Source organism: Elephas maximus, chromosome 3 (genome assembly GCF_024166365.1).
Source record: "Elephas maximus indicus isolate mEleMax1 chromosome 3, mEleMax1 primary haplotype, whole genome shotgun sequence".
Classification (NCBI taxonomy): domain Eukaryota; kingdom Metazoa; phylum Chordata; class Mammalia; order Proboscidea; family Elephantidae; genus Elephas; species Elephas maximus.
Window position 1 is genome coordinate 22,792,796 of NC_064821.1, and position 27,429 is coordinate 22,820,224.

Sequence of the window (27,429 nt, forward strand, 5' to 3'; positions counted from 1 at the left end):
AATGATATTGTCCTTGAAAAATAAGCAGATCATTCAGGTTTTCAAGTTTATTTCCAAAGGCTTTAGCAAAATGCTCCCTGCAAGTTTTCTTTAAATTTACAGTTATTTCTCTACCTGCTTTTATTTCTCCTGTATAATTTCTCATTATATATTTCAGGCTTCTTCTCCCCCCGTTAATTTGGTAGCCAAACATATAAGCTCTTAGAGTTTTTAATAGCTCTAAGATTTTTTTATTTCCTAAAAAATTAATGTTTTCTTTTCTCTTTAGTCCTAATTGTCTTTTCTTTTGCTCTTTTTTCTAGTTTCTACAAGTATAAGTTTGATTTAGTTTTTTTTACTAATTCCTTTAAGTGGTACATTATTTTTCGCCAAATATTTCCTTAAATCAGTGCTTTAGGTGTTTTTAAATGCTACCAATATTGCAATTTTCTGTGCAGTTTTTCGAACTAATTATTTTACAAAGATTCAGGAGGTATTTTTAAAAGGTTCCTAAATTTTGGTGATCTATCCTCTTTAAAATTTACATTATTATGTTTTACCGAGGTAATTTGCTTGAATTATTTCTACTTTTGATTTTTGAGGCTTTCTTCTGTTGTCTAAACATATGGCCAGATTTTGTTGCTGTGCCATGTACTCTTGAAACAAGAATTCATACATATTATATAGAGGATATATGACATACATGTCAAAAAGATCAACCACACTAATTATGCTATTTAGAGCACTCATATTATTAATTTTTTAAATGATGGTAAGTATACATATAGAAACGCTGGTGACAAAGTGGCTAAGAGCTACAGCTGTTAACCTAAAGGTCGGCAGTTTGAATTCCCCAGGCGCTCCTTGAAACCATATGGGGCAGTTCTACTCTGTCCTGTAGGGTTGCTATGATTTGGAATCAACTCGACGGTAGAGGGTTTAGTTTTTTGGTTAAGTATATGCATATATAAGTCCTGGTGGCGCAGTGCATAAAACCTATGGCTACTAACCAAAAGGTCAACAGTTTGAATCCACCAGCCACTCCTTGGAGGCCCTATAGAGCAGTTCTACTCTGTCCTATAGGGTTGCTATGAGTCGGAATCTACGCGACAGCAATGGGTTTTATTTGGTTTTGGAAGTATATATGAAGCAAAATATTTTACATTTTAACCTTTTTTACATGTACATTATGTTCATCATGACGTTGTGTAGCCATCAGCACTACCTAGTTTCAGTTTTTCCATCACCCTTAACAGAAGCTCAGTGCCCCCTAAGCAATGACTCCGTATTTCCTCCTCCTTCCACCTCTAGTAGTGACTAATAAACTCTGGTCTGTATATACATACCTTTCCTAGATATTTCATATACGGGAGATCATACATTACTTCTCCTTTTGTGAATGACTTATTTCACTCAGAATAATGCTTTCGAGGTTTACCCGTGTGGTAGCATGTATCAGGACTTCATTTCTCCTATTTGAACTGTCCTAAGAGGTCGATTAAATTTTTTATTTAAAATTTTTGCTTATTTCTTCTCAATTTTTTATAAGACAGTGATTTTTTTTTGCTATTTAGACATTTATAGGATTTCATGACAGCTTTAAAGTTAACTTGTTTAATTCATTTTTTGCTGAATTTAATCTGTTAGATGTTAATTTCCTAACCCAGCACAAGGCTCATGGAAAACCTGAAGATCTCATAGACATTAAAGAAGTTAAATTTGTAAGTTAATTGTCTACAGAAAACGCAAAGCCCCAGTTAAATATTTCGTTCTGAGTGGCATTCAATAAGCTTTAGAATACATGCAGAGTAATTTATAAAATTTATACCAGAAAATAAAGTGGAGGACCCAAATAGCCTTCACACCAATTTGGACAAGAGCAGTAAGAAAATGAATGCTTTTTGTCCCACAAGCTTACAAATCTAGATGCAGTCATTCCGTGTAATATGTGAGCTAATGGATTCCAATTTGGTATTAAAAAGAAAAAAAAAAAACTTATGATAAATAATATTTATTTCAAAATTCAGTCTTGGAAGAAAGATAGAAAGTCTATAATTGTTTTTTGTGTGAAATCTGGCACATATTTAAAGTAGAGCTAAAACCAGTTCCACAAAATCTCTTATTTCCCAGTCATTTGGCTAAACTAACATTACCCTGATACCAAACCAGATAAAACATTACAAGAGAAGAAAATTACAAATAAAAATCTCCAGTAAACATGCATTCCCAAATTCTCATTGAATTTTTCAAGAGACTGAATCCCATGAGGTTTGAAAAGGATAGTCCATTATAGGCCAATGGCATTTTCCACCAAGCATTCACAAGTCATATAGCATTTGAAAGTCAATTATCAAAACTCTCCCTTTAAGCAATGTCAAAAATGAAAAATCACTTGATCATCTCAATAGATGCACCAAAAGCCTTTTAGGAAATCTCATATGGATTACATAGGAAAACTCTCAGTGAACTGAGAATAGAAGGAACTTCCTCAACTTGATAAAAGCCAAACCAAACTCGTTGCCTTCCAGTCAATTCCAACTCACAGCGAACCTGTAGGACACAGTAGAACTGCCCCATAGAATTTCCAAGGAGCATGTGGTGGATTTGAACTGCTGACCTTTGGGTTAGCAGCCATAGCACTTAAGAACTATGCCACCAGAGTTTCCTGGTAGTCTGTACCAGGATAAACAAAATCTACTTGATAAAAACTTGATAAAGGACATCTACAAAAAAAAAAACTACCACTTACATAATACTTAATGTACAAAGATCAAATGCTCTCCTCCTAACTTAAAAAAAAAGACAAGGATGTCCGTTCTCACCTCCTGAATGCCACATCTGCTGTTGGCTCCAGAAAGTGCAATAAAAGTGCAATAAGGAAGGAAAAATAAATGAAAGGGATGCAAAATACAGCTGTTTATCTACAGATGACATAATCACCTTTGTAGAAAATCTGATGGAATCTGAAAAACCCTGCCAAATTAGTGAGTTTACCAAGGTTGTAGGACATAAGCGCAACATAGAAAAATCAATTATATTTCTACACACTAGTGAAGAGCAATTATAAAATAAAATTTTAAAACACCATTTACAATATCATAAGCATAGAATATATTTAGGGATGAAACTGGCAAAAGACGTGCAAGACATGTACATGAGAGAGTACAAAGTTTTGCTGAAAGAAATTAAAAGAGATCTAAATAAGTGGGGAAATACACTGTGCTCCTGTTTGGGAAGGCTCAAAATTATTAAGATGTCAATATTCCCCCAAACAATTTCTGAACTGTGTGAAGTCCCAGTTAGAATCCCAGCAGACCTGTGTTTGTAAATCAACAAGTTCATTCTAAAGTTCATACAGAAATAGAAAGGAGCAAAAATCAAGGAGATGCTGAAAAGAACATTAAATTAGGAGGAATACTGCTACCCAATTTCAAGTCTAATCATAAAAATAGAATAATCAAGATCATGTGATATTCTCATAAACACATACAGACCAATGGAATACATTAGAAATTCCAGAATAGACCCACACAACTTATTTCTGATGAATCAAGGGAGAAAAAATTGTCTTTTCAGTATGGAGCTGCAACAGTTGAATATTTATATGTGACAAGAATACCTTTGATCCACACCTTGCAGTACACGTAAATATTAACTCAAAATTTATAATAAAGCAGAAACCACAACCTAAACTATAAAACTACATGAAGAAAGCATGTGACTCTGGACTTCTTGGTACCGCAGGAAAGCACAACGCACAAAAGAAAACAAGGTAGTATGTTGGAGTTCATAAAAATTAAAGACTTCAGTCCAAACCCTTCAGTAAATAACCGTGGTTCAGGCTGATGGAAATAGTGTGAATGGGGACTGTGCTATGACAGATATAAATTTCTCCCTTCTGTCTTGAAGAGGGTAGGAAGAAAATGGGAAAAGGAAGGAAGGAGAAGGACAAAGAAGGGATGGAACATTCAGAATTCATTAATTTGTATTTCTGCAGTTCTTGTGCTTATGGTAGAGAACTCTCAGGGGGATGAAAGAGAAACACACAATCACATACACCTACACACACACTCTCATGTACACACTCACACATACAACAATGAACTTACTGAGGACATCTCCATTCGTTTTTTGGCCCGAGCCAAAAAGAGAGTCGATGTATTTCTGGTCCTCCTGCCAAAGGCAGAGGGGGAAAAACCCGCCCAGCACCAGGTCCCTATCACTATAGACACTGGCCTTAGGGAAACTAAAACACTCAGCATAATCCAGACTGCATACAGTGGGTAAATGCAGCAGAAATAGGATCAGATACACCAGAGAGAACGACATGGCAGGGTCTGTCCTGCTTAAAGACACAGCCCTCTTTCTAAAGGGAGCCCAGGAGATCAAGGAGCTGGGGGTGATAGTAGACTCATTCCTCGGCTGGGAAGATTTCTTCCTGTGTAGGCACAGGATAAGCCCACTATAGTCCCTCCCTCATCCTGTGGAAATACAGGGAGACATGTGCCAGGCTGAGGCCCAGAAGAAGGGCATAGCTAGAAGAAGCTATGAACAGAAAGGGGAGATTTCTACGGGCTTCATGGTGCTGAGACTTCACCCTCCTGACACAATGATCACAGCAGCTTCAACTCCCCTTCTTTTCCCTGCTTCACTCAGTCCCCTTCAGGAGCTCTGGGGATAACCCTGCCCTGAGGCTCTGCACCTGTACCCCACACACACACCCAGTGAAAAACAACGTGAAAAACATGTTTTGTGACTCTCCTTTTCCTTTAACGTCTAGGATTCCATCAGGTTCTATGGTCAACAAGGCTTCGGGGACCACTTCATCCTGAGACAGATGGTTCTGCAAATCTCTACATGTCCCTGCAAGGAGCTGGGGTGATTGTGACAGAACACATCTCTGAGGGATTTGTCAGGGTTAGAAGGAGTCAGTGTTTTAATCAGCAACTGGCCTTGTAGCGTAATTGCATCTGATGCTTTGGCATAAACCATTGATGGTGATGACCTGTGCATCCACAGAAAGCACTCACCACCACGTCAGAGCAACACTCACAGGTCCACATACCCTCCTGGCAGAAAGGGATGTCATGATTACAGTGCAGTAGCATATGTCTCAGGGAAGAACAGAGGCAGCCCCTTGCACCAAATTGACCTACCTCTTCCTCAGTCTGGTGACAAGTGCTGTGCCCACTGACCTGGGCTCCCTGATAATTCTGGCACCATGTCCTCATTTTTTTTTACTTGATTTAACATGTCCCAACTAAGAGGAACCCTACTCTTGACCCACATCTCTCTCCTCTTTTCATGCCACTTTCCCTCCCCTCGGTTTCTTTATGTGAATACTCTTTCTTTGGCACTCCAAGTCTGGAAGCCTGATGCAGAGGAGGAAGAACAGCCTATATTTCAAGGAAAGTGTCTCCAGAAGATGCTTATAACAGACAATGCAGCTCATTAAATTCTTCTCATGGTACATCCAGATTTACAATGGGGCACATCGATTTCTAGTTGAAATGTGTCATTGTTTCAAAGCCATGGCTGATTTTTGCCCATTTTTATTCTATAGGTTCCTGTAAGAGCACAACTGTTTATTGTTCAACACTGTATGTCCTCAGAGGGTGTCAGAAGTGGCTGAGCTGGGATCAAAGCTCATTTTTAGATGATTTCAGGTGGTTTTGCAAGCACCAGTGTATACAGACACATGTCATCATTTAATTTGCTTTGAGTAACATTTTTTCTTCTGTAAGCCTATAAATACTCCTACCTTCCTTCAAAACTCAGATCAAATGAATCCTTATTTTTGTAGACTTCCCTGGCTTCATCTATCATTCACTGAATTATTCCTCTTCCCTCCTTCCCAAAATACCTGTTGGATTCCTAACCCCTGTATCTTTTGGATGTAATCCTGTTTGTAAATAAAGTTTTCTTTGTATGTTAATGAGACCATTTGGATGTAGGGTATGTCCAAAATTCAATCACTTCTGAGTTATAAGGGCCACATAGAGAAGGAAGCATTAATGGGAGAAAAACAGCTACCATGTGAAGATCATCAAGGAACTCAGGAATTCAGGGGCAGATGCTGAAAGAGACAAGGATCTTCCCCTAGAACCAACAGAGAGAGAGCCTTCCTCTAGAGCTCACACCCTAAGTTCAGACTTCTAGCATCCTAAACTGTGAGAAAATAAGTTTCTGTTCTCTGAGAACATTCACTTGTGGCATTTCCATTAAAGCAGCACTAGGAAACTACACCACCATTCCAGGCAAAATCATGCGCTCTATCATCTCGTTATTCAAAACATCAGATATTACATCACCGATCATACTGCACTGAATTGATTTGATTATCTGCTTATTTTCCCCATGAAACTAAGTTCTTTCATGATCAGACCAAGTTATCTTTATAAATACGGTCTTACATCACAGGTTGTCTTTGGCAAATGCCAGTGGATGCTGTTTCTTACCACCATAGTGCCTGTTTCTACAGAAGAGGATCTTACTTCATTCATTATTAGTCTCTTCCACTGAACTCTGGTTTCCGAAAAAAGCTAGAACCAGTTCTGTGTCCAGATCACCACTATAACCATGGTGTCCAACACACACACACACACACACACACACACACACACACACACACACAAAACCCTACCACATTTAAGTAGATTTCAACTCCTAGTGACCCTGTAGGACAGAGTAGAAATGCCCCACAGGGTTTCCAAAACCATAAATCTTTATGGAAGCAGGCTGCCACATCTTTCCCCTATGGAGCGACTGCTGGCTTTGAACCACCTACCTTTCCTGTGGAAGCTGACTGCTTAATCACTGCCCTATGAGGGCTCTTAGTGTCCAAAACAGTGATCAACAAACATGTTGAATGAATGAATGATGGACTGGGACTCGTTCATGAAAGCCTTGATGTGATGGCAAATCTAAGATGGGAGTAGTCGATGGATTACGAGCCATTACTGAGAGAAAACAGGTTGTACAGGAAGGAATTATGGTTCAGGAGAAACAAGCAGAGAGAGAGAGACAGTTGGTGGGCAACAGAAAAAACCTGACCAAGTTTCTGGATTAATCAGGTCAAAGAGATCAAAAGATATCCTCCTCTAAGTCTCATCTTTATCTACTTGTCCTAAGCATGCCAGCCTGGCCATGTCTCAACAAGGCTTACTTTCAGTGGGACATTTCCCATTAAGGGCATTACTGAGTCCACCAAAGTTGACCCGCATGTCCTTAAATGGTAGCTTCTCTAATTACTTGAAGCGGTGATGGACACTGCTTTGGTAGCAATGCTGTGAACTACACAATAACTCAAAACATTCTAGGTTTGTCTGAGTGATGTGGCATTGCAGAGGTGAAAATAATTTATTCCTGAGTGAAGTGTATTCCTCCTCCTGGTCTTTAGGTCATCCTCCTTGTTCACCTCCTTCACTTCACCAATATTTTTTAGAGACTGAAAATGAGCTAAGCAGAATGCCTTACCCCTGCCCTTCAACTGGGGAAAGGCTACCCACAGGCTACTCTATTCCAACTCATGCAACTAAGCCTCCAAAGAATGCTGTGTAATGACCACCATTTTCTCCCTACAGAGTTTGACTCCAGTGTGCTACCAACCAAGTGCTGCTCTATAGTTTAGGCTACTTGAATACTCATCAAGGCCCCCTTTTTTTTAACCTATGCAGATCCTCTAGATTGTGTCATATACCAAATTCTTGTCTAGACATTTGAGAACAATCATATCTTTGTGCTTCCTGCCACGGCTTGCTGCTTTCAGCCCCATCACCTCTTACATTTCTTCTGGGAAAAGTCTCCTTAGTGACTCTGCGGCCTGTTTGGGATCCCACCTCCACCTGAACCCCACAATGCCTGGTTTGGGGAGTATAGTGATATTTTGCTGGGGCTATTTTCATTTTTTAATTGTGGTTTTGGCAAAGAACATCGACTATATCACAGACTGCCTGAAAAACAAACAAATCCGTCTTAGAAGAAATACAACCAGAATGTTCCTTAGAAGGGAAGAGGGTGAGACTTAGGCTCAATTACTTTAGGCATGCCATTAGGAAAGACCAATTGCTAGAAAAGAACATCATAGTTGGTAAAGTAGAGGGTCAGTAAAAACAAGGATAAGCCTCCCTGAGATGGATTGACACATTACTCTCAACAATGGTCTCAAACACATCAAAGATCATGTATATAGTACACCACTAGGGAAGATTTTGTTCTCCTATAGATTAAGTTGCGATGACCTGGAGCCAATGAAATAGCAGCTAACAACAACAACAATAACATCTTCATGTTCCTAGCTCGAATAAGATCAATTAATACAACTATTACTCAAATCTTAAAGGTACAAAGTATAATTTCTTGAAGAATTATCTGTAAAATTGCCCAGGATTGATGAACTGTGGAAAGATTAGATGAAATCATTGTTATTGCTTTCAGAAGCTAAACAAAACAATGATTTCTTGCAAGACAAATTACCAAAAAAAAAAAAGAGAGAAAAGAGGGAAAGGGAATGATATCTATAAAGAGATGGCTGAAATCTGTAACCTCGAGTGTTTACATTGTATCTAAACATAATAAGGACTTAGACCATTAATAATTAAGATTTTTTATGGTCTATGGGGGAAACCTTGATGGTGTAGTGGTTAAGAGCTACACCTGCTAACCAAAAGGACGGCAGTTCAAATCCACCAGGTGCTCCTTGAAAACTCTATGGGTTAGTTCTACTCTGTCCTGTAGGGCTGCTATGAATGGGAATCGATGGCAATGGGTTTGTTTGTTTTGGTTTTTTTTTTTTTTTTTTGGGTTTATGGAGGATAATCAAATATAAACTTAAAAAGTCAATCCATTAAATCATTCAGTGTACTCACTCTAATGTTTCATGAATAATTAAACCCAAATTAAAACACACACAGACACACACACATAACTATAGCATATATGAACCCGATTCTTCCTATGGGAAATTGTCTTAGTCATCTAACTAAAACCAAAACCCACTGCTGTTGAGTTGATTCTGGCTCATAATGACCCTTTAGGATACAGTAGAGCTGCCCCACAGAGTTTCCAAGGAGCCCCTAGTGGATTTGAACTGCCAACCTTTTGGTTAGCAGCCATAGCTTTTCCTCACTAGGCCACCAGGGTTTCCCTTAGTCATCTACTGCTGCTCTGACAGAAATACCACAAGTGGGTGGTTTTAACAAAGACAACGTTATTTTCTCACAGTTTAGTAGGCTACAAGTACAAATCTAGGGCATCAGCTCCAGGGAAAGGCTTTTTGTCTCTGTCTGCTCTGGAGGAAGGCCCTTGCCATCAACCATTCTATGGTCAAGAAGCTTCTCCACACAGAGCCCCAGATCTAAAGTATGCGTTCTGTTCCTGGCACTGCTTTCTTGGTGTTATGAGGTCCCCCTGTCTATCTGCTACATTCTCTCTTTTATATTTCAAAAGAGATTGGCTTAAGACACGATCTAGAGATGGGGCCAAGATGGCAGAGTAGTTAGACACTTCCTGTGGTCCCTCTTACACCAAAGACCCAACAAAAACAAGTGAATTGATTATATACGACAATCTAGAAGCCCTGCCTCCACGTGTCTGTCAGTTTGTCGTACTGTGGGAGTTGATGGAATATCAATTGAGATGTTTCAACAAAAAGATGCAGCGCTGGACGTGCTCACTTGTCTATGCCAAGAAATACGGAAGACAGCTTCCTGGCCAACTGACTGGAAAGATCCATATTTATGCCTATTCCCAAGAAAGGTGATCCAACCGAATGTGGAAGTTATAGAACAATACCGTTAATATCACATACAAGCAAAGTTTTGCTGAAGATCATTCAAAAATGGCTACAGCAGTATGTCGACAGGGAACTGCCAGAAATTCAGGCCGGTTTCAGAAGAGGATGTGGAACCAGGGATATCATTGCTGATGTCAGATGGATCCTGGCTGAAAGCAGAGAATACCAGAAAGATGTTTACCTGTGTTTTACTGACTATGCAAAGACATTCGACTGTGTGGATCATAACAAACTATGGATAACACTGCGAAGAATGGGGATCCCAGAACACTTAATTGTGCTCATAGGGAACCTTTACATGGATCAAGAGGCAGTTGTTCGGACAGAATGAGGAGATACTGACCGCTTTAAAGTCAGGAAAGGTGTGCATCAGGGTTGTATTCTTTCACCATACCTATTTAATCTGTATGCTGAACAAATAATACGAGAAGCTGGACTATATGAAGAAGAACAGGACATCAGGATTGGGGGAAGACTCGTTAACAACCTGTGTTATGCCGATGACACAACCTTGCTTGCTGAAAGTGAAGAGAACTTGAAGCACTTACTAATGAAGAGCAGAGACCACAGCCTTCAGTATGGATTACACCTCAACATAAAGAAAACAAAAATCCTCACAACTGGACCAATGAGGAACATCATGATAAACGGAGAAAAGATTGAAGTTGTCAAGGATTTCATTTTACTTGGATCCACAATCAACAGCCATGGAAGCAGCAGTCAAGAAATCAAAAGACGTGTTGCATTGGGTAAATCTGATGCAAAGGACCTCTTCAAAGTGTTGAAGAGCAAAGATGTCACCCTGAAGACTAAGGTGCGCCTGACCCAAGCCATGGTATTTTCAATCACATCATATGCATGTGGAAGCTGGACAATGAATAAGGAAGACTGAATAAGAATTAACACCTTTGAACTGTGGTGTTGGTGAAGGATAGTGAATATACCATGGACCGACAAAAGTACAAACAAATCTGTCTTGGAAGAAGTACAGCCAGAATGCTCCTTAGAGGCAACGATGGCGAGACTGCGTCTTACATACTTTGGACATGTTGTCAGGAGGTATCAGTCCCTGGAGAAGGACATCATGCTTGGCAGAGTACAGGGTCAGAGGAAAGAGGAAGACCCTCAACAAGGTGGATTGACACAGTGGCTGCAACGAGCTCCAGCATAACAACGATTGTAAGGATGGCGCAGGACCGGGCAGTGTTTCGTTCTGTTGTGCACAGGGTCGCTATGAGTCGGAACCAACTCAACGGCACCTGACAACAACAACAGAAGCCCTGAACATCAAAGGTAAACTTGAGGAACTGGACTGAGTGGCAGGCGGTGGGAGAGACATCTCAGAAGCAATGAGGAGTTGCCAGACCTGACCTGGTCAGAACTGGCACCCTGCAGGCTGGATCACCTGGCATGTGCAGTGAGGCAAGCAGTGGTCCACGGGACACATTTTCCACATCGGGAGAGACTGAGCAGTGGAGAGTTCACTCAAGCCTTCAGAGCCAGTGAAAAGCGATACCCAATAGGCAAAAGATAAGTATATGAGTCCAACGTACCACATGGCTCAAAAAACACCCCCTTTGGGAACAACCTCTCTCCCATTTACCTGTACCCTCCATGCTCTGCTGGTGATTGCCAACTCCCCTGAGCCAGAAGTAGGACCCATCGTTTGCCCTGAGCCATTCTCCCATCTATGGAAAGGAAACAAATTAACATGAAAAAAATAATCTGCCAGCTCCCCTAAGCCCAGAACTCAAGGAAAGCATGGTCCCTTTGCCTAGGCACAGGCATAAGGGGTACACAGACTTTGAATTCCTTTCACTCCTGCAGTCTTGTATGAGCTATTTTAACAGCATAGGCCCTCATTACCACAGTACAACAGGATATATACCTGAAGCCTATTTTCAGCTGTATCAGCTATAAAGTGGGATGGCAGATCTGTGACATTAAGAATGGTCCTCCACTTGAGACTATGTTGGCATCTCCTGCCTGGAGGGGAGAAGAGAGGGTGGAGGGGGTTAGAAGCTGGTGAAAAGGACACGAAAAGAGAGAGTGGAGGGAGAGAGCAGGCTGTCTTAGTAGGGGGAGAGTAACTGGGAGTGTGTAGCAAGGTGTATATGGGTTTTTGTGTGAGAGACTGACTTGATTTGTAAATTTTCACTTAAAGCACCATAAAAATTATTTAAAAAAAAAAAGAATGGTCCTCACCTACCCACATCAGGGGCCTGAGGACTAGTGGCTCTACACACACCACCTAGCCTCCTGTGACAACGGTCCAGGAATAAGTTGTGCCTTCCAGTTCTAATGCCAACAGCATTGGGTACCCACAGTCCAGCTACAAAACCTGCCCACCTACGTGCTCTAGGGAAGAGGGACACGCTTTCCTCCCACACACTCAGAGGCAGCTGTCAGCCCCCTATCTTGCTTAGTGCATGACCCCACACTGCAGCCAGGTGCCTGTGCCTACTCCAATAAAATCTGCCCATCTAGGTCTGTACGTGAGAGCATGAACCACACACTTCGTGACTGACTACCTGGACACCTGAGCTGAATCCATACAGGAAAGGTAAATTAACTCCTGGGCTCTTATACCTAATAATAGTTCTAACCACCTGGTGCCACGATGTGACCTTCAAAGGTGCCAATAATCAAATTAGCTCACATGACCAGCCTATTTTGGTATATCAAAAACAAAGCAAAAAGCTAGGACACAGTAAGCAACCATAAAATAATAGAATAACTTATTAATAGCTTGGAGACAACAGTCAATATCAAATCAATATCAAATATTAAGTTTTAATACCATAGATATACCATATATCCAGTATATATAAATATATACAGTATAACTAGTAAGCACAGCATGCACAGACTTACGGTAACCAAGGTACTCATGGGCTTAACTGTGTTTGTTTACCAATCTGTAGTGAACAATTTCACATGCAATTCACCATACAGGTAACAACAACAAAGAAGATATTTAAGATCCATAACTACCATTATGAAAAATTAAATTGACACCTTATTATCAAGACCTAAATAATTATCTTCAGCATTTATAAAAATTTTATTTCAAAAGCCTTGTTTTGTTCTTATTAGGTGGCATCAAATCAATAATGATTCAAGCAACCAACTGAGGTCTGCAGAACTTTGGAACTGAATCAAGGTGGGATTTACCTCAATGGTATAACTTTCATCTAGACAGATTCTGTCTCTGAGATCCTATAAATGGGATATTATTGCTGATGTCAGATGGGTCCTCCCTGAAAGCACAGAATACCAGAAAGACTTCTACCTGTGTTTCATAGACTGCACAAAGGCATTCAACTGTGTGGACCATAACAAATTATGGCTAATATTTGGAAGAATGGGAATTCCAGAACACTTAACTGCTTATGAAGAGCCTGTATTAGATCAAGAGGCAGTCATTCAAACAGGACAAGGGGATACTTCATGGTTTAAAGTCAGAAAAGGTGTGTGACAGGGTTGTATCCTTTCACCATACCTATTCAATCTCTATGCTGAGCACATAATACCAAAAGCTGGACTACAGGAAGAAGAATAGAGCATTAGGATTGGAGGAAGTCTCATTAACAACCTGCATAATCCAGATGACACAACCTTGCTTGCTGAAAGTGAACAGGACTTGAAACCCCTACTGATGAAGATCAAAGACCACAGCCTTCAATACGGATTACACCTCAACGGAAAGAAAACAAAATCCTCACAGCTGGACCGATAAACAACATTATGATAAATGGAGAAAAGGTTGAGGTTGTCAAGGATTTCATTTTACTTGGATCCACAATCAACACCCACGGAAGCAGCAGTCAGGAAATCAAGACTCACTGCATTGGGAAAATGGGCTGCAAAAGACCTCTTTAAAGTGTTAAAAGCAAAGATACCACTTTAGGGACTTAGGCGTGCCTGAACCAAGCCATGGTGTTTTCAGTTTCCTCATATGCATGCAAAAGGTGGACGATGAATAAGGACGACTGAGGAAGAACTGATACCTGTGAATTGTGGCCTTGGCAAAGAATACTAAATATATATACCATGGACTGCCAAAAGAAGGAACAAATCTGTCTCAGAAGAACTACAGCCAGAATGCTCCTTAAAAGCAAGGATGGCGAGAGTACATCTCACCTACTTTGGCCATATTATCATGAGGTACCAGTCCCTAGAGAAGGACAGCATGCTTGGTAAAGTAGAGGGTAAGCAAAAAAAAAAAAAAAGAGGAAGCCCAAGAAAGAAGTGGATTGACAGAGTGGCTGCAACAATGGGCCCAAGCATAGCAAGGACTGGGCAGTGTTTCATTCTGTTTTGCATATGGTCGTTTTGGGTGGGAACATACTCGATGGCACCTAAGAACAACGACATAAGTGGGAGGTGCATCAATGCATCGAAAAATGTAAGATGTTCTCTCCTAGGGACCCAAGTAAGCAGTGCACACTCATCTTTAGAAACCATTTTGGAGAGGTGTGTGTGTATCACAAAACATGATCTACTTTTTAAGGGAGCTGGAAGTCAAATAGTAAGCACGTCTTTTTTTTTTTTTTCTAAACCCTTGTTGTTGTTGTTTTTGTTAGGTGCCCTCAAGTTGGTTCCAATTCATAGTGACCTTATACACAACAGAACAAAAAACTGCCCAGTCCTGCAGCACCCTTACAAATGTTGTTATGCTTGAGCTCATTGTTGTAGCCACTGTGTCAATCCACCTTATTGAGGGTCTTCCTCTTTTCCGCTGACCCTGTACTTTACCAAGCATGATGTCCTTCTCCAGGGACTGATACCTCCTGACAACATGTTCAAAGTATGTAAGATGCAGTCTTGAAATCCTTGCTTCTAGGGAGCATTCTGGTTGTACTTCTTCCAAGACAGATTTGTTCATTCTTTTGGCAGTCCATGGTATATTCACTATTCTTCGCCAACACCACAATTCAAAGGTGTTAATTCTTATTCAGTCTTCCTTATTCATTGTACAGCTTTTACAAGCATATGATGTGATTGAAAATACCATGGCTTGGGTCAGGCACACCTTAGTTTTCAAGGTGACATCTTTGTTCTTCAAAACTTTCAAGAGGTCCTTTACATCAGATTTACCCAATGCAATGCGTCTTTTGATTTCTTGACTGCTGCTTCCATGGTTGTTGATTGTGAAGCCAAGTAAAATGAAATCCTTGACAGCTTCAAGCTTTTCTCCGCTTATCATGGTGTTGCTCATTGGTCCAGCTGTGAGGATTTTTGTTTTCTTTATGTTGAGGTGTAATCCATACTGAAGGCTGTGGTCTCTGATTTTCATTAGTAAGTGCTTCAAGTCCTTTTCACTTTTGGCAAGCAAGGTTGTGTCATCGGCATAACACAGGTTGTTAATGAGTCTTCCTCCAATCCTGATGTCCTGTTCTTCTTCATATAGTCTAGCTTCTCAGACTATGTGCTCAGCATACAGACTGAATAGGTATGGTGAAAGAATACAACCCTGACACGCACCTTTCCTGCCTTTAAACCAATCAGTAACCCCTTGTTCTGTCTGAACAACTACCTCTTGATCTATGTAAAGTTTCTTCATGAGCACAATCAAGTGTTCTGGGATTCCCATTCTTCTCAATGTTGTCCACAATTTGTTATGATCCACACAGTCTAATGCCTTTGCATAGTCAATAAAACAGGTAAACATCCTTCTGGTATTCTCTGCTTTCAGCCAAGATCCATCTGACATCAGCAGTGATATCCCTAGTTCCACGTCCTCTTCTGAAACCAGCCTGAATTTCTGGCAGTTCCCTGCCGATATACTGCTGCAGCCGTTTTTGAATGAGCTTCAGCAAAATTTTGCTCGCGTGTGATATTAATGATACTGTTGTATAATTTCCACATTCAGTTGGATCACCTTTCTTGGGAATAGGCGTAAATATGGATCTCTTCCAGTCAGTTGGCCAGGAAGCTGTCTTCCATATTTCTTGGCATAGACGAGTGAGCGCTGCCAGCACTCCATCCATTTGTTGAAATATCTCAATCGATGTTGCACCAATTCCTGGAGCCTCGTTTTTCACCAATGCCTTCAGAGCAGCTTGGACTCCTTCCTTCAGTACCATCGGTTCCTGATCATAGGCTACCTCTCGAAATGGTTGAACATCGACTAATTCTTTTTGGTATAATGACTCTCTGTATTTCTTCCATCATCTTTTGATGCTTCCTGAATCATTTAGTATTTTCCCCACGGAATCCTTCACTATTGCAACTCGAGTCTTCAATTTTTTCTTGAGTTCTTTCGGCTTGAGAAATGCCGAGCGTGTTTTTCCCTTTTGGTTTTCCATCTCCAGCTCTTTGCACATGTCATTATAATACTTTACTTTGTCTTCTTGAGACAACCTTTGAAATCTTCTGTTCAGTTCTTTTACTTCATCAATTCTTCCTTTTGATTTAGCTCTTTGACATCTGAGAGCAAGTTTCAGAGCCGCCTCTGAGTTCCATCTTGGTCTTTTCTTTCTTTCCTATGACCTCTTGCTTTTTTCATGGATGATGTCCTTGATATCATTCCACAACTTGTCTGGTCTTCAGTCACCAGTGTTCAAGGCATCAAATCTATCCTTCAGATGGTCTCTAAATTCAGGTGAGATATACTCAAGGGCATATTTTGGCTCTCTGGGACTTGCTCAGATTTTCTTCAGTTTCAGCTTGAACTTGCAGATGAGCAGTTGATGGTCTGTTCCACAGTCGGCCCCTGGCCTTGTTCTGACTGATGATATTGAGCTCTTCCGACATTTCTTTCCATAGATGTAGCCAATTTGATTTCTGTGTGTTCCATCTGGTGAGGTCCATGTGTATAGTTGCTGTTTATATTGGTGAAAGAAGGTATGTGCAATGAAGAAGTCATTGGTCTTGAAAATTCTATCATTCGATCTCTGGCACTGTTTCTATCACCAAGGCCATATTATCCAACTACTGATCCTTCTTCTTTGTTTCCAACTTTTACATTCCAATCACCAGTAATTATCAATGCATCTTGATTACATGTTCGATCAATTTCAGACTGCAGCAGCTGATAAAAATCTTCTATAAAGTGCTAAAAAGCAAAGATGCCAGTTTAAGGACTAAGGTGCACCTTACCGAGTCATGCTGTTTTTAGTCACCTCATAGGCATGTGAGAGCTGGAAAACACATAAGACTGAAGAACTGATGCCTTTGAATTATGGGATTGGCAAATAATATTGAATGTACCATGATTTTCAGTGGAATGAACAATTCTGTCTTGGAAGAAGTGCAGCCAGAATGCTCATTAGAAGAGATAATACCAAGACTTTGCATTGGTACTTTTGACATGTTATCAGGAGGGATCAGTCCCTGGTGAAGGCAGTCATGCTTGGAAAACTAGAGGGTTTTCAAAAAAGAGGAAGTTGCTCAATAAAATGGATTAACACAGTGGATGCAACAATGGGATCCAGCATAGCAATGACTGTGAGGATTATACAGCACTGGGCAGTGTTTTCTTCTGTTGTACATCAGATTGCCATGAGTCACAGCCGACTCAATGACACCTAACAACAACAACAACAGAGATTAGGATTTTTGACATGTCAAACTTGATATATCTATTAAACTTTCATGTGGAGAATCTATGAATTTGGAGTGATCTTGTTTGGAGACATGCATTATGGAAACTCCAGGCTAGACTAAAAAAAAAAGAAAAATTTTTTTTTTTTTAGGCTAGACATATAATTTTAAATCCTTGAGACAATATAACATCACCTAAGATTTAAGCTAATTTAAATTTATTCATTCAACAAAAACTTCTTTCACTTTTCTTCTGTTTCAGAGATTTTTTTAGGCAGAGGAGATATTAAGATTTAAGAAGACAAGGCAGCAGCCTCCATGGTATTTTCTATTTAGGTCTTTTGGAAAAGTACAATTTCTTGTTTGATTTACCATCAAGAATTGATATCTTTGAACTGAGGTGTTGGTGAAGTACATTGAATATACCATGGATTGCTAAAAGAATGAACAAAGCTGTCTTGGAAGAAGTACAACCAGAATGCTCCTTAGAAGCAAGGATGGTGAGACAACGTGTCACATACTTTGGACATGTTATCAGGTGGGATCAGTCCCAGGAGAAGGACATCATGCTCAGTAAAGTAGAAGGTCAGCAAAAAAGAGGAAGACCTCAGTGACATAGATTGACACAGTGGCTACAACAACGGGCTCAAGCATAACAATGATTGTGAGGATAGTGCAGGATCTGGCATTGATTTCTTCAGTTGTACATAGGGTCGCTGTGAGTCAGAACCAACCTGATGGCACCTAACAACAACAAAAACATACAGAAAAAAAAGTACAAACTCTAATCTCATATAGTAATTGTGAGAATGCAGTATTGTATGGAATTTCATGTTATTGTTGATGTTGTTAGGTGGCATCGAGACTATTCTGACTCACAGTGACTTTATGTACAACAGAACAAAACACTGCCCGGTTAGTACTACAGAATTTCATCTTGCTCGTTTTGGAAACCCTGGTTGCACAGTGGTTCAGACCTATGGCTGGTAGGCAAAATGTCGGCAGCTTGAATCCACCAAGTGTTCCTTGGAAATTCTATGGGGCAGTTCTACTCTGAATTGGAATCAACTAGACAGCAATGGTTAGTATAGAATTTCATGTTACTAGTATAGAATTTTGATGGTGTCCCGAGATGCCTGACAAAGTAAGTTTAGAATACAAGAGATGAGAATTCTTTAATTCAAAGATTTGGAAACATTTTCTAGTCAAGGGCCAGGTGGTAAATATGTCATGCTCTGCAGGACAGGTGTTCTCTGTGACAATGACACAGCTCTGCTTTTCCAGCAGGAAAGCAGCCATAGATAACACATACACCAATGTGCATGGCTGAGTTCCAAGAAAATTTTATTTACCAAAACAGGTAAAGGGCCAGGTTAGGTGCTCCAACTATAATGTGCATTTTGAAGGTAGTACTGATGAAAGAGTGTCTTTAAAAAATGGTCAAAATCAACAAATGGTAATATGGGAGTTAGAGCTGATGGCCAGGATGATGAGCAGGTTCCCAGTGAAGGTAACCGGGCATGAGGACAGAAAACAGCTGAAAGAGAATGAGCTGAATCTCTAACTTGGCTAAAAATCTGAAAAGAATAAATTCTAAACACATGTTTGATTTACTGATTCCATGTGGATGAAACACCTACCAGGATAGAAGCAAGGAACCATTCAATTTTCAGCAAACCAACAACACAGAAATGTTGTCTTTCATTGGAAGTGGAGGAATTAATGAAGTACTACCTTTGTCTACTTCAGTTCAGTTGGGGAGTGAGTTTTACACAGTAACATTGTATCATTTCCTGCCTCTTCTATCTGCAAACCTAAACACAGACTCAAAATGTACCCTCTCAAGGACAAGCAGGATCAGTATCACCTGGGAACTTCTTAAGAATGCTGTAGCCCAGACCCACCCAGACTTGCAGAATCAGAAACTGCATTTTTAACAAGCTTTTGGGATCTTCATTTGCTGATGCGGCAGGACTCAAAATGAGAAGAAACAGCTGAAAATACCCATTAATAATCTGAAAGTGGAATGCGTGAAGTATGAATCTAGGAAAATTGCAAGTTGTGAAAAAGGAAATGGAACTCATAAATATCAATATCCTAGAATATAATGAGCTGAAATGGATTGGTATTGGCCATTTTGAATCAGATAATCATATGGTCCACGATGCTGAAAATGACAAATTGAAGAGGAATGGTGTAGCGTTCATCATCAAAAAGAATATCTCAGGAACTACCTTGAAGTACAATGCTGCCAGTGATAGGATATTTTCCATACGCCTACAAGAAAGGCTAGCTAATACACAACTATTATGCAGATTTACACACCAACCACAAAGGCCAAAGATGAAGAAATTGAAGATTTTTTCCAACTTCTGAGTTTGAAACTGATTGAACATGCAATCAAAATGCATTGATAGTTACTGGCAATTGGAATGCAGAAGTTGGAAACAAAGAAGGATTGGTAGTTGGAAAATACGGCTTGGTGATAAAAATGATTCCAGAGTTCAAACAATAGGATTTTGAAAGACCAAGGAATTATTCATTGCAAATACCTTTCCTCAACCACATAAATGGTGGCTAAACACGTGGACCTCACTGGATGGAACACACAGGAATCAAATTGACTACATCTGTGGGAAGAACTCAAAACCCAGTGCAACAGAAAAACTCAGTATCCTCAGTCAGAACAAGGTCAGGGACCTACTCTGCAACAATCAATTGCTCAGGTACAAGCTCAAGTTGAAGTTGAAGAAAATTTCAACAAGTCCATAAGAGCTAAAGTACAACCTTGATATCTCGCCTAAATTTAGAGATCAACTCAAGAATAGATTTGATGCATTGAACACTAATGACCAGAGACTAGATGAATTCTGGAATGACTTCAAAGACATCATACATGAAGAAAGCAAGAGATCATTAAATAGACAGGAAAGAAAAGACCAAAGTGGATGTCAGAAGAGACTCTAAAAGTTGCTCTTGAATGTAGTGTAGCTAAAGCGAAAGACAGAAATGATTAAGTAAAAGAGTTGAAGAGAATATTTCAGACAGCAGCTTGAGAAGACACAGTAAAATATTATAATGAAATGTGCAAAGACCTGCATTTAGAAAATCAAAACAGAAGAACATGCTTGCCATTTCTCAAGCTCAAAGAACTGAAGAAAAAAGTCAAGCCTCAAGTTGCAATATTGAAGGATTTGAAGGAGAAAATATTGAGCAATGCAGGAAGCATCAAAAGAAGACGGAGGGAATACACAGTCACTGTACCAAAAAGAATTGGTCGACCTTCAACCATTCAGGAGGTAGCATGTGATCAAGAACCCATGGCACTGAAAGAAGAGGTTCGAACCACACTGAAGGCATTGACCAAAAAGAAGGCTTCAGAGATTTATGCAATACCAATTGAGATATTTCAACAAATGGATGTAGCACTGGAAGTGCTCGCTCATCTATGCGAAGAAATTTGGAAGGCAGCAACCTGACCAACCTATGGGAAGAGGTCCACATTTGCACCCATTCCAAAGAAAGGAGGCCGGATAAAATGCAGAAATTATCCAACAATATCATAAATATGACACACAGGTAAAATTTTCCTGTAGATTATTCAAAAGCGGTTACAACAGTACATTAACAATAGGCTCAAATATAGCAATGATTGTGAGGATGGCGAAGGATCAGTGTTTCCTTCGGTTGTACACAGGGTCGGTATGAGCTGAAATCGACTAAAGGCATCTAACAACAACAACAATCTTTCGGTAGGTATCACACTGCACTTCGCTGCTACACAAAATTTTGGCTGTTTGCTGTGCAGCAGAAAAATATAGCAGTCTAGTCCTCTAAAGGTTACGGCTTTGGAAACCCTATGGGGAAGTTCTACTCTGACCTATACTGTCAAGTATGAGTCAGAATCCACTCGATGACAATGGGTTTGGTTGTTTGTTTTATATCAATTTTTAGACAAACTTTAAGTAATTCTACTGAAGTTAATTATGAGAAAATATTTCAAGAAATTTAACTGAAAAATATACCTATTGCTGTCAAATTGAATTGGACTCATACTGACCCTGCTGTAGAGTGTAGAACCCTCCTATAGGGTTTTCAAGGTTGTAAATCTTTATAGAAGCAGATTTCTGCATCTTTCTCCCATGGAGTGGCTGGTTGGTTCAAATTGCCAACCTTTTGATTAACAGTCAAGCACTATAACCACTGCACCACCAGGACTTCCTATCTTGTTTTAGGGTATTTTGTTTAACATCTGAATTTTTGTACAGGCACATAAACACAAACTTTAAAAAGTAACTAAAAACTAGTTAGAAAAAGTACAATGAAATATATCAAAATAAACTTCCAAAATCAGGAAATAGTAAATAATAAAGATAAAAGGATAACTAATGAAATTAAAACAAGAAAGCTATAGATTTGATAACTCCAAGAGGCATTCTTTGGCAAAAGCAAACTTCGGACAAGTGTAATCTAAAAACTAATATGAGAAATCAGAATGCAGGGAATTAGTTTTGAGATAGTGGCTGTGATTATGCACGTGGAGAACATGTAATCATGTCTGTCTCGATGGGAAAAATTCTGAAAACCTCAAGATAGTTCTTTTCTTTTAGGGAAATATAACTAACCACAGTTGACTTAAAGAAAAGTAGAGCACATCCATAGTCTAGGAAATAACTGACTAATCAACAAAGACTTACCTCCAAACAAGGTCCTTGCTGGGAGTCTCTGTGGCACATGACATAGAAATTCCCACTAAAATTGTAAAGAATATAAGGATGCATGATATGGCCACTATCCAGTACAGTAGTCTGGAGTTTCATACTATGCAATAACACAAGAAAAATAAATTAGAGTCTTAATGTTGGAAAGGCAAAATGATCTCTTGCAGATGATGATTTATAACTGAAAGATGGTGGATATCAACTGAAAAGTTATTTAAAGTAATGACTTATTTTTTAGTTGTGTGTTTGGATAGCAATTAAATGAACTAAAATCATTAGATTTCATATGTGCTGCACTGATCAGGTAGGAAAGGACATTCGAATCAGAATACTAAAAAAAATAGAAACGGGGTCTGGCATATTAGGGATACTCAGTATCTGACTACTCTATTCTACTCATTGAGAGCTATGTTCCTGGTATGAAAGACATTGCATCTTTTCATGCATTATGTCATTTCATCTTCCCCACAAACCTATGAAATAGGAAGTTTTATTATACTTCATGTACAGATAGTATTTGCTTACAGTGAATATTTGTTGAATGAAGAAATGGACTCATAAATGAAGTCATGAACACACGAGATCGCACTTATGAAAAATGAGGGAATAAAATAAAGAGGAGAAGCTAGCTCTTGCTAACAAAATTAAAAAAAAAAAACACTGTGGTTCCAGCTGATCAGGACACAAAGCCCTTCACTGAAATTGTGGATGAGAAAAACACAGAATAGGAGTTAAGAAAACATGAAATGCATGAATGGAACAACCCCACCCTAAAAGAATGGGCTTTCCTCTCTCTTGCATTCTTCTTGTCTTCTGAGAGTTAAACCAAAGCCCTCTGCCATGAGCTGATTCTCACTCATGGTGACCCTATGTGTTTCTTATAGAGTAGAATTCCTCCATAGAGTTTTCTATTATGAAAGCAGATCACCAGGCCTTTCTTTCATGGTGTGCTAGGAGGGTTCAAACCATCAAACTTTAGGTTAGTTGTTATCGTTGTTACGTGCCATCAAGTTGGATTCAACTCATAGTGACCCTATGCGTAAAAGAACGAAACAGTGCCCGACCCTGTGCTATCCTCAAAATAGTTACTATGCTTGAGCTCATTGTTGCAGCCACCGTGTCACTCCATCTCGTTGAGGGTCTTCCTCTTTTTTGATGACCTTCTGCTCTACCAAGCATGATGTCCTTCTCCAGACACTGATCCCGCCTGATGACAAGTCCAAAGTATATGAGATGTAGTCTCGGCATCCTTGCTTCTAAAGAGCATTCTGGTTGTAATTCTTCCAAGACAGATTTGTTCATTCTTTCAGCAGTCCATGGTATATTCAATATTCTTCACCAAAACCACAATTCGAAGGCCTCAATTCTTCTGTCTTCCTTATTCCTTGTCCAGCTTTCCCATGCACATGAGGCAGTTGAAAACAACATGGCTTGGGTCAGGCGCACGTTAGCCCTCAAGGTGACATCTTCATTTTTCAACACTTTAAAGACGTGTTTTGCAGCAGATTTTCCAATGCAATGTGTCTCTTGATTTCTTCACTGCTGCTTCCATGGGTGTTGATTATGCACCCAAGTAAAGTGAAATCCTTGACAAACTCAGTCTTTTCTCCATTTGGTATGATGTTGCTCATTGCTTCAGTTTTGAGGATTTTTGTTTTTTTTATGTTGACGTGTAATCCTACTGAAGGCTGTGGTCTTTGATCTTCATTAATAAGTGCTTCAAGTCCTCTTCACTTTTAGCAAGCAAGGTTGTGTCATCCGTATAATGCAGGTTGTTCATGAGTCCTCCTCCAATCCTGATGCCCCATTCCTCTTCATCGAGTCCAGTTTTTCAGATTATATGCTCAGCACACACATTGTATAGATATAGTGAAGGGATACAACCCTGACGCATACCTTTCCTGACTTTAAACCATTCAGTATCCCCTTATTCTGTTCAAACAACTGCCTCCCTTTCCATGTATAGATTCCTCATGAGCAAAATTAAGTGTTCAGGAATTCCTACTCTCTGCAAAGTCATCCATAATTTATTATGATCCACACAGTCGAATGCCTTAGCATAGTCAATAAAACACAAGTAAACATCTATCTGGTATTCTACGGTTTCAGCCAGGATCCATTGGATGTAGTCGAGTGCAAACCTTTTGTACCACCCAAGGACCTTTTTGGGAGCTACTGCTCAACAAATACCTCCCTCCATACTTTTGGTCCAGCATTTCACAAATTTTCTTTCATTCTTGCCCCCTAATGAGCCTTTAGAGGCATTTTCCCTCTTAATCACCAACCTACAAACTCTTGCAATTTTAATTCCACAAATATAGTGTATGCCTGTTTAGGTACTGTGGCCCTTTAGAAGGCCACAAACCATTGCAATGGCTCATATGTTTTCACACTCCCAAGAACCTATTTCTATCACCTAGGTGGTGGTATCACCCCCCTTGAGAATACATGGTCTAGGCACAGCAGTTATTTGTCTCTTTAAGCTTTTCTGGATTGCATCCTACAAGGTTACTTTCCTCCCTGGCTGCTTTTGGTGAGAACAGAAGGGTATGAGGTGGACCAGGCATGGTTATCTGGACCAGAGTGATGTCTATGGGAGGCACAAGTGAGTTCATTTCCAACCTGGGAGTGGCGAGCTGCAGACAAAGGGAACGGGCTAGTATCCGCTGTTTCTAGGGCTTCAGCACTCGAAATACTATTCCTGCTCATCAAATAGTATTTTTCTAGTGTTCCTAACATCTCAGACGGATTTAGCTTACAGGGAGGAAAAGAACCTAAACAGATAGGAATTTTGCTTGTCATTTAGTTCCCATGGTATAAATCTGGGCCAACATTTGAATCCACAACCACAGGGAGTCTTTACCTTAGAAAGAACATTTCTTTAAGTTTGGACCTCTACTCTGCAGAATGCCCCTGAGAAACGCCGCCTGAACATCTTAGCTGGAGTTTCTCCACACTCAAAGGGAAGGAGGCATGCATTGGTTCAAGACTCATTGAAATCCTGTTGCCTTCACTCAGAGACATGGAGGTTCCACCTGAGCATATCCAGGCTCCCCTGGGACATCCCATGAGCATCCCTACGACATCTCTTCTAGCCACTGAGGGTAGATCCAAGAAACAGGGGAATCACTGCAGGTGGAGAGACAAACAGAAAGCTAACTGATGGGTTTCACTGCAGATCTCTTGGGGCATCTCCCACTTCCACATGTGGCCACCCATCAATGATCTGTTGTCATTATAAAAGTGGGGGATAGAGATTATTTTTTTCTTATCCAATTCATATAAGACTAGTACATAAAATATTCAAAACTCCCCAGGAAATACAGAGTACTGGCCATTGCAGTCATTTGGTTTGGAGATCAAAGGATTCATAACAACTGGTTAATTAAAGCCATGAAACTCAGAGTAATAATAGAGTGACTGCAGTGCATCTCTCAGTCTGCACTCCTAGGGACTTAGGATATTCTTGCCCGTCATCTGGATATTGCTGTTTAGCCCCATCAAGGTTACTGCTTCAGAACACGTGACTACCTGGGCCAGGATATAATGTCCCTGTCTCCTCCCTTTTTCCCTAGAGTGACACTTACTGTGTGTGATGCCTTTAGCCTCCACTAGGACTCATTTCAAGAATATTCAAATTCATGATTGGATTACTTGTAGGGAATTGGCTGAAGACATTGCTCATTATATTATATTATACAGTGTAATGTTTCTATGAGAATCAGGGACACTTGTTTTTTTAAGGAGGCAGGGTCATGCTTCCATTACAGAATTAGTATGTTTTAATGTTATGGATACTGTGAATCTTATAACTGATGGTTGTAGCATAGATTCCCTACCCAACACACATATTCTCTTTTTTACTAACAGAAACCCAATTTTATAGGGAGTTGGTTAGATATGCCTTGGGTGGTACAAACAGTTGAGACCTAGGCTACTAAACAAAAAGTTGGCGGTTTGAATCCACTCGGATTCTCTTCAGAAGAAAGGCTGTCCATCTACATCTGAAAGGTCACAACCATTGAAAACCCTACAGAGCAAAGATAATTGAACAGGTGACAACTGGTTACATATGCCTTGCTGAAGTACCACACTTCCACTTGTAATTATGGGTAGTCAGTGGTACAGAAGGGAAGGTTTGGGATGGGAATATTGGAATGCTCTTTAGAAACATTTCCCCTTTTCCGTCTTCTTCTTACCCCCAGTTTGTACATGACAACTGGAATCTAGAAGCCATCATATATACAAAAACCACACATTGTGAATGGCAGAGCAGAAATATAGACTAGTGCTTGCACTCATGTTAACCTGGAGCTATTATGTTGGACCCTTCTTTTATGGAAGAGAAAATAAACTCCTTTTGTGTTTAAAGTACTTTTAATTGAGTTTTTCCATTTATATAGCCAAATCTTATGCTAACACTACAAACACAGTCTTTTGTCTTCACTGGAATATACACAGCCAAATCAGGCACCTAATGTTGGCACCTGTGTGAGATATTATAATATGAATTTTGTTTACTTTGTCATTTCTCCCTTCATTTTATGTTTCCTTTCTTTTCTTTTGACCCAATGTTTCTCTTCTTCTATACGTTTAAAACATTTTCCTTTGTCTTATGTAATTGTGTAGACTTTCTAAAAATTCTTGTTGGAACGTATCATGTGAATGATAAATAAATGGTGTTTTTCAAATGACACTAGACAATAGATTCTAGACATTGACACATTGTATCTGTCATACCACGAGCTTCCTCTGAGGTCCTTGTACTCACTGTTGTGCTGATGAAGAAGCAGGTTCCTAGTATGTAAAGAATATTTATACAGTCCATCAGCTACTATGTGGAAAGGGCTGAATTAGAACTCACCCTTGTCTGATTCCAAGTCAGGGCCTTCCTCACTGAGCAGCGCTGCCTCCTGTAGTCAGTGCTTGACAAATAAGAGGAGGTGCTAAGGTTGAACCAGAGCAGAATCCTGAGAGCTAAACAGCCTGAGGGGAGAGTAAATATTTCTGCTCAAAGAGCAGATTGGTCTCTGAGATGGAAGCAAGAAGGAAAGGGAACCAGAGAGAATGGGCTCTGAGAAGCCCCTTCAGAGTAGGGACCTGGACGGTATAGAATTTGAATCAATACCATTTCACTATGTCATCACCCTGACTGTTCCCCAGAAGACATGGTTCATAAAAGCTTTCCTTCCCCTGAAATCCATTCCCACAGAACCCATGCCCACAGAACTCCCTGGAGTTCTCTGGCTTCTCCATGGCATCACCCCACAGACCGGGCTACACTGGCCCTTTCTCCTTTGAACAACGGGTACAGGCTAGGCAGGGAGGTGGTTTCCAGTGCTGGGTCTCAGGAGTGGATGGACCTTTCAGCGGAGGACTACAAATGAG

The 27,429-nt window shown here is 40.0% G+C and overlaps 1 protein-coding gene across 1 annotated transcript in view; it reads right to left on the bottom strand.

The window, feature by feature from the left end:
• Positions 1 to 27,297, bottom strand: part of LOC126071079 (vomeronasal type-2 receptor 26-like) — a 44,742-nt gene extending 17,445 nt beyond the window's left edge. Inside the window, 1 exon segment of the mRNA XM_049875373.1 lies at positions 27,170 to 27,297. Within this exon segment, the coding sequence (XP_049731330.1) occupies positions 27,170 to 27,297 (128 nt within the window).
• Positions 27,298 to 27,429: the final 132 nt, after the last annotated feature.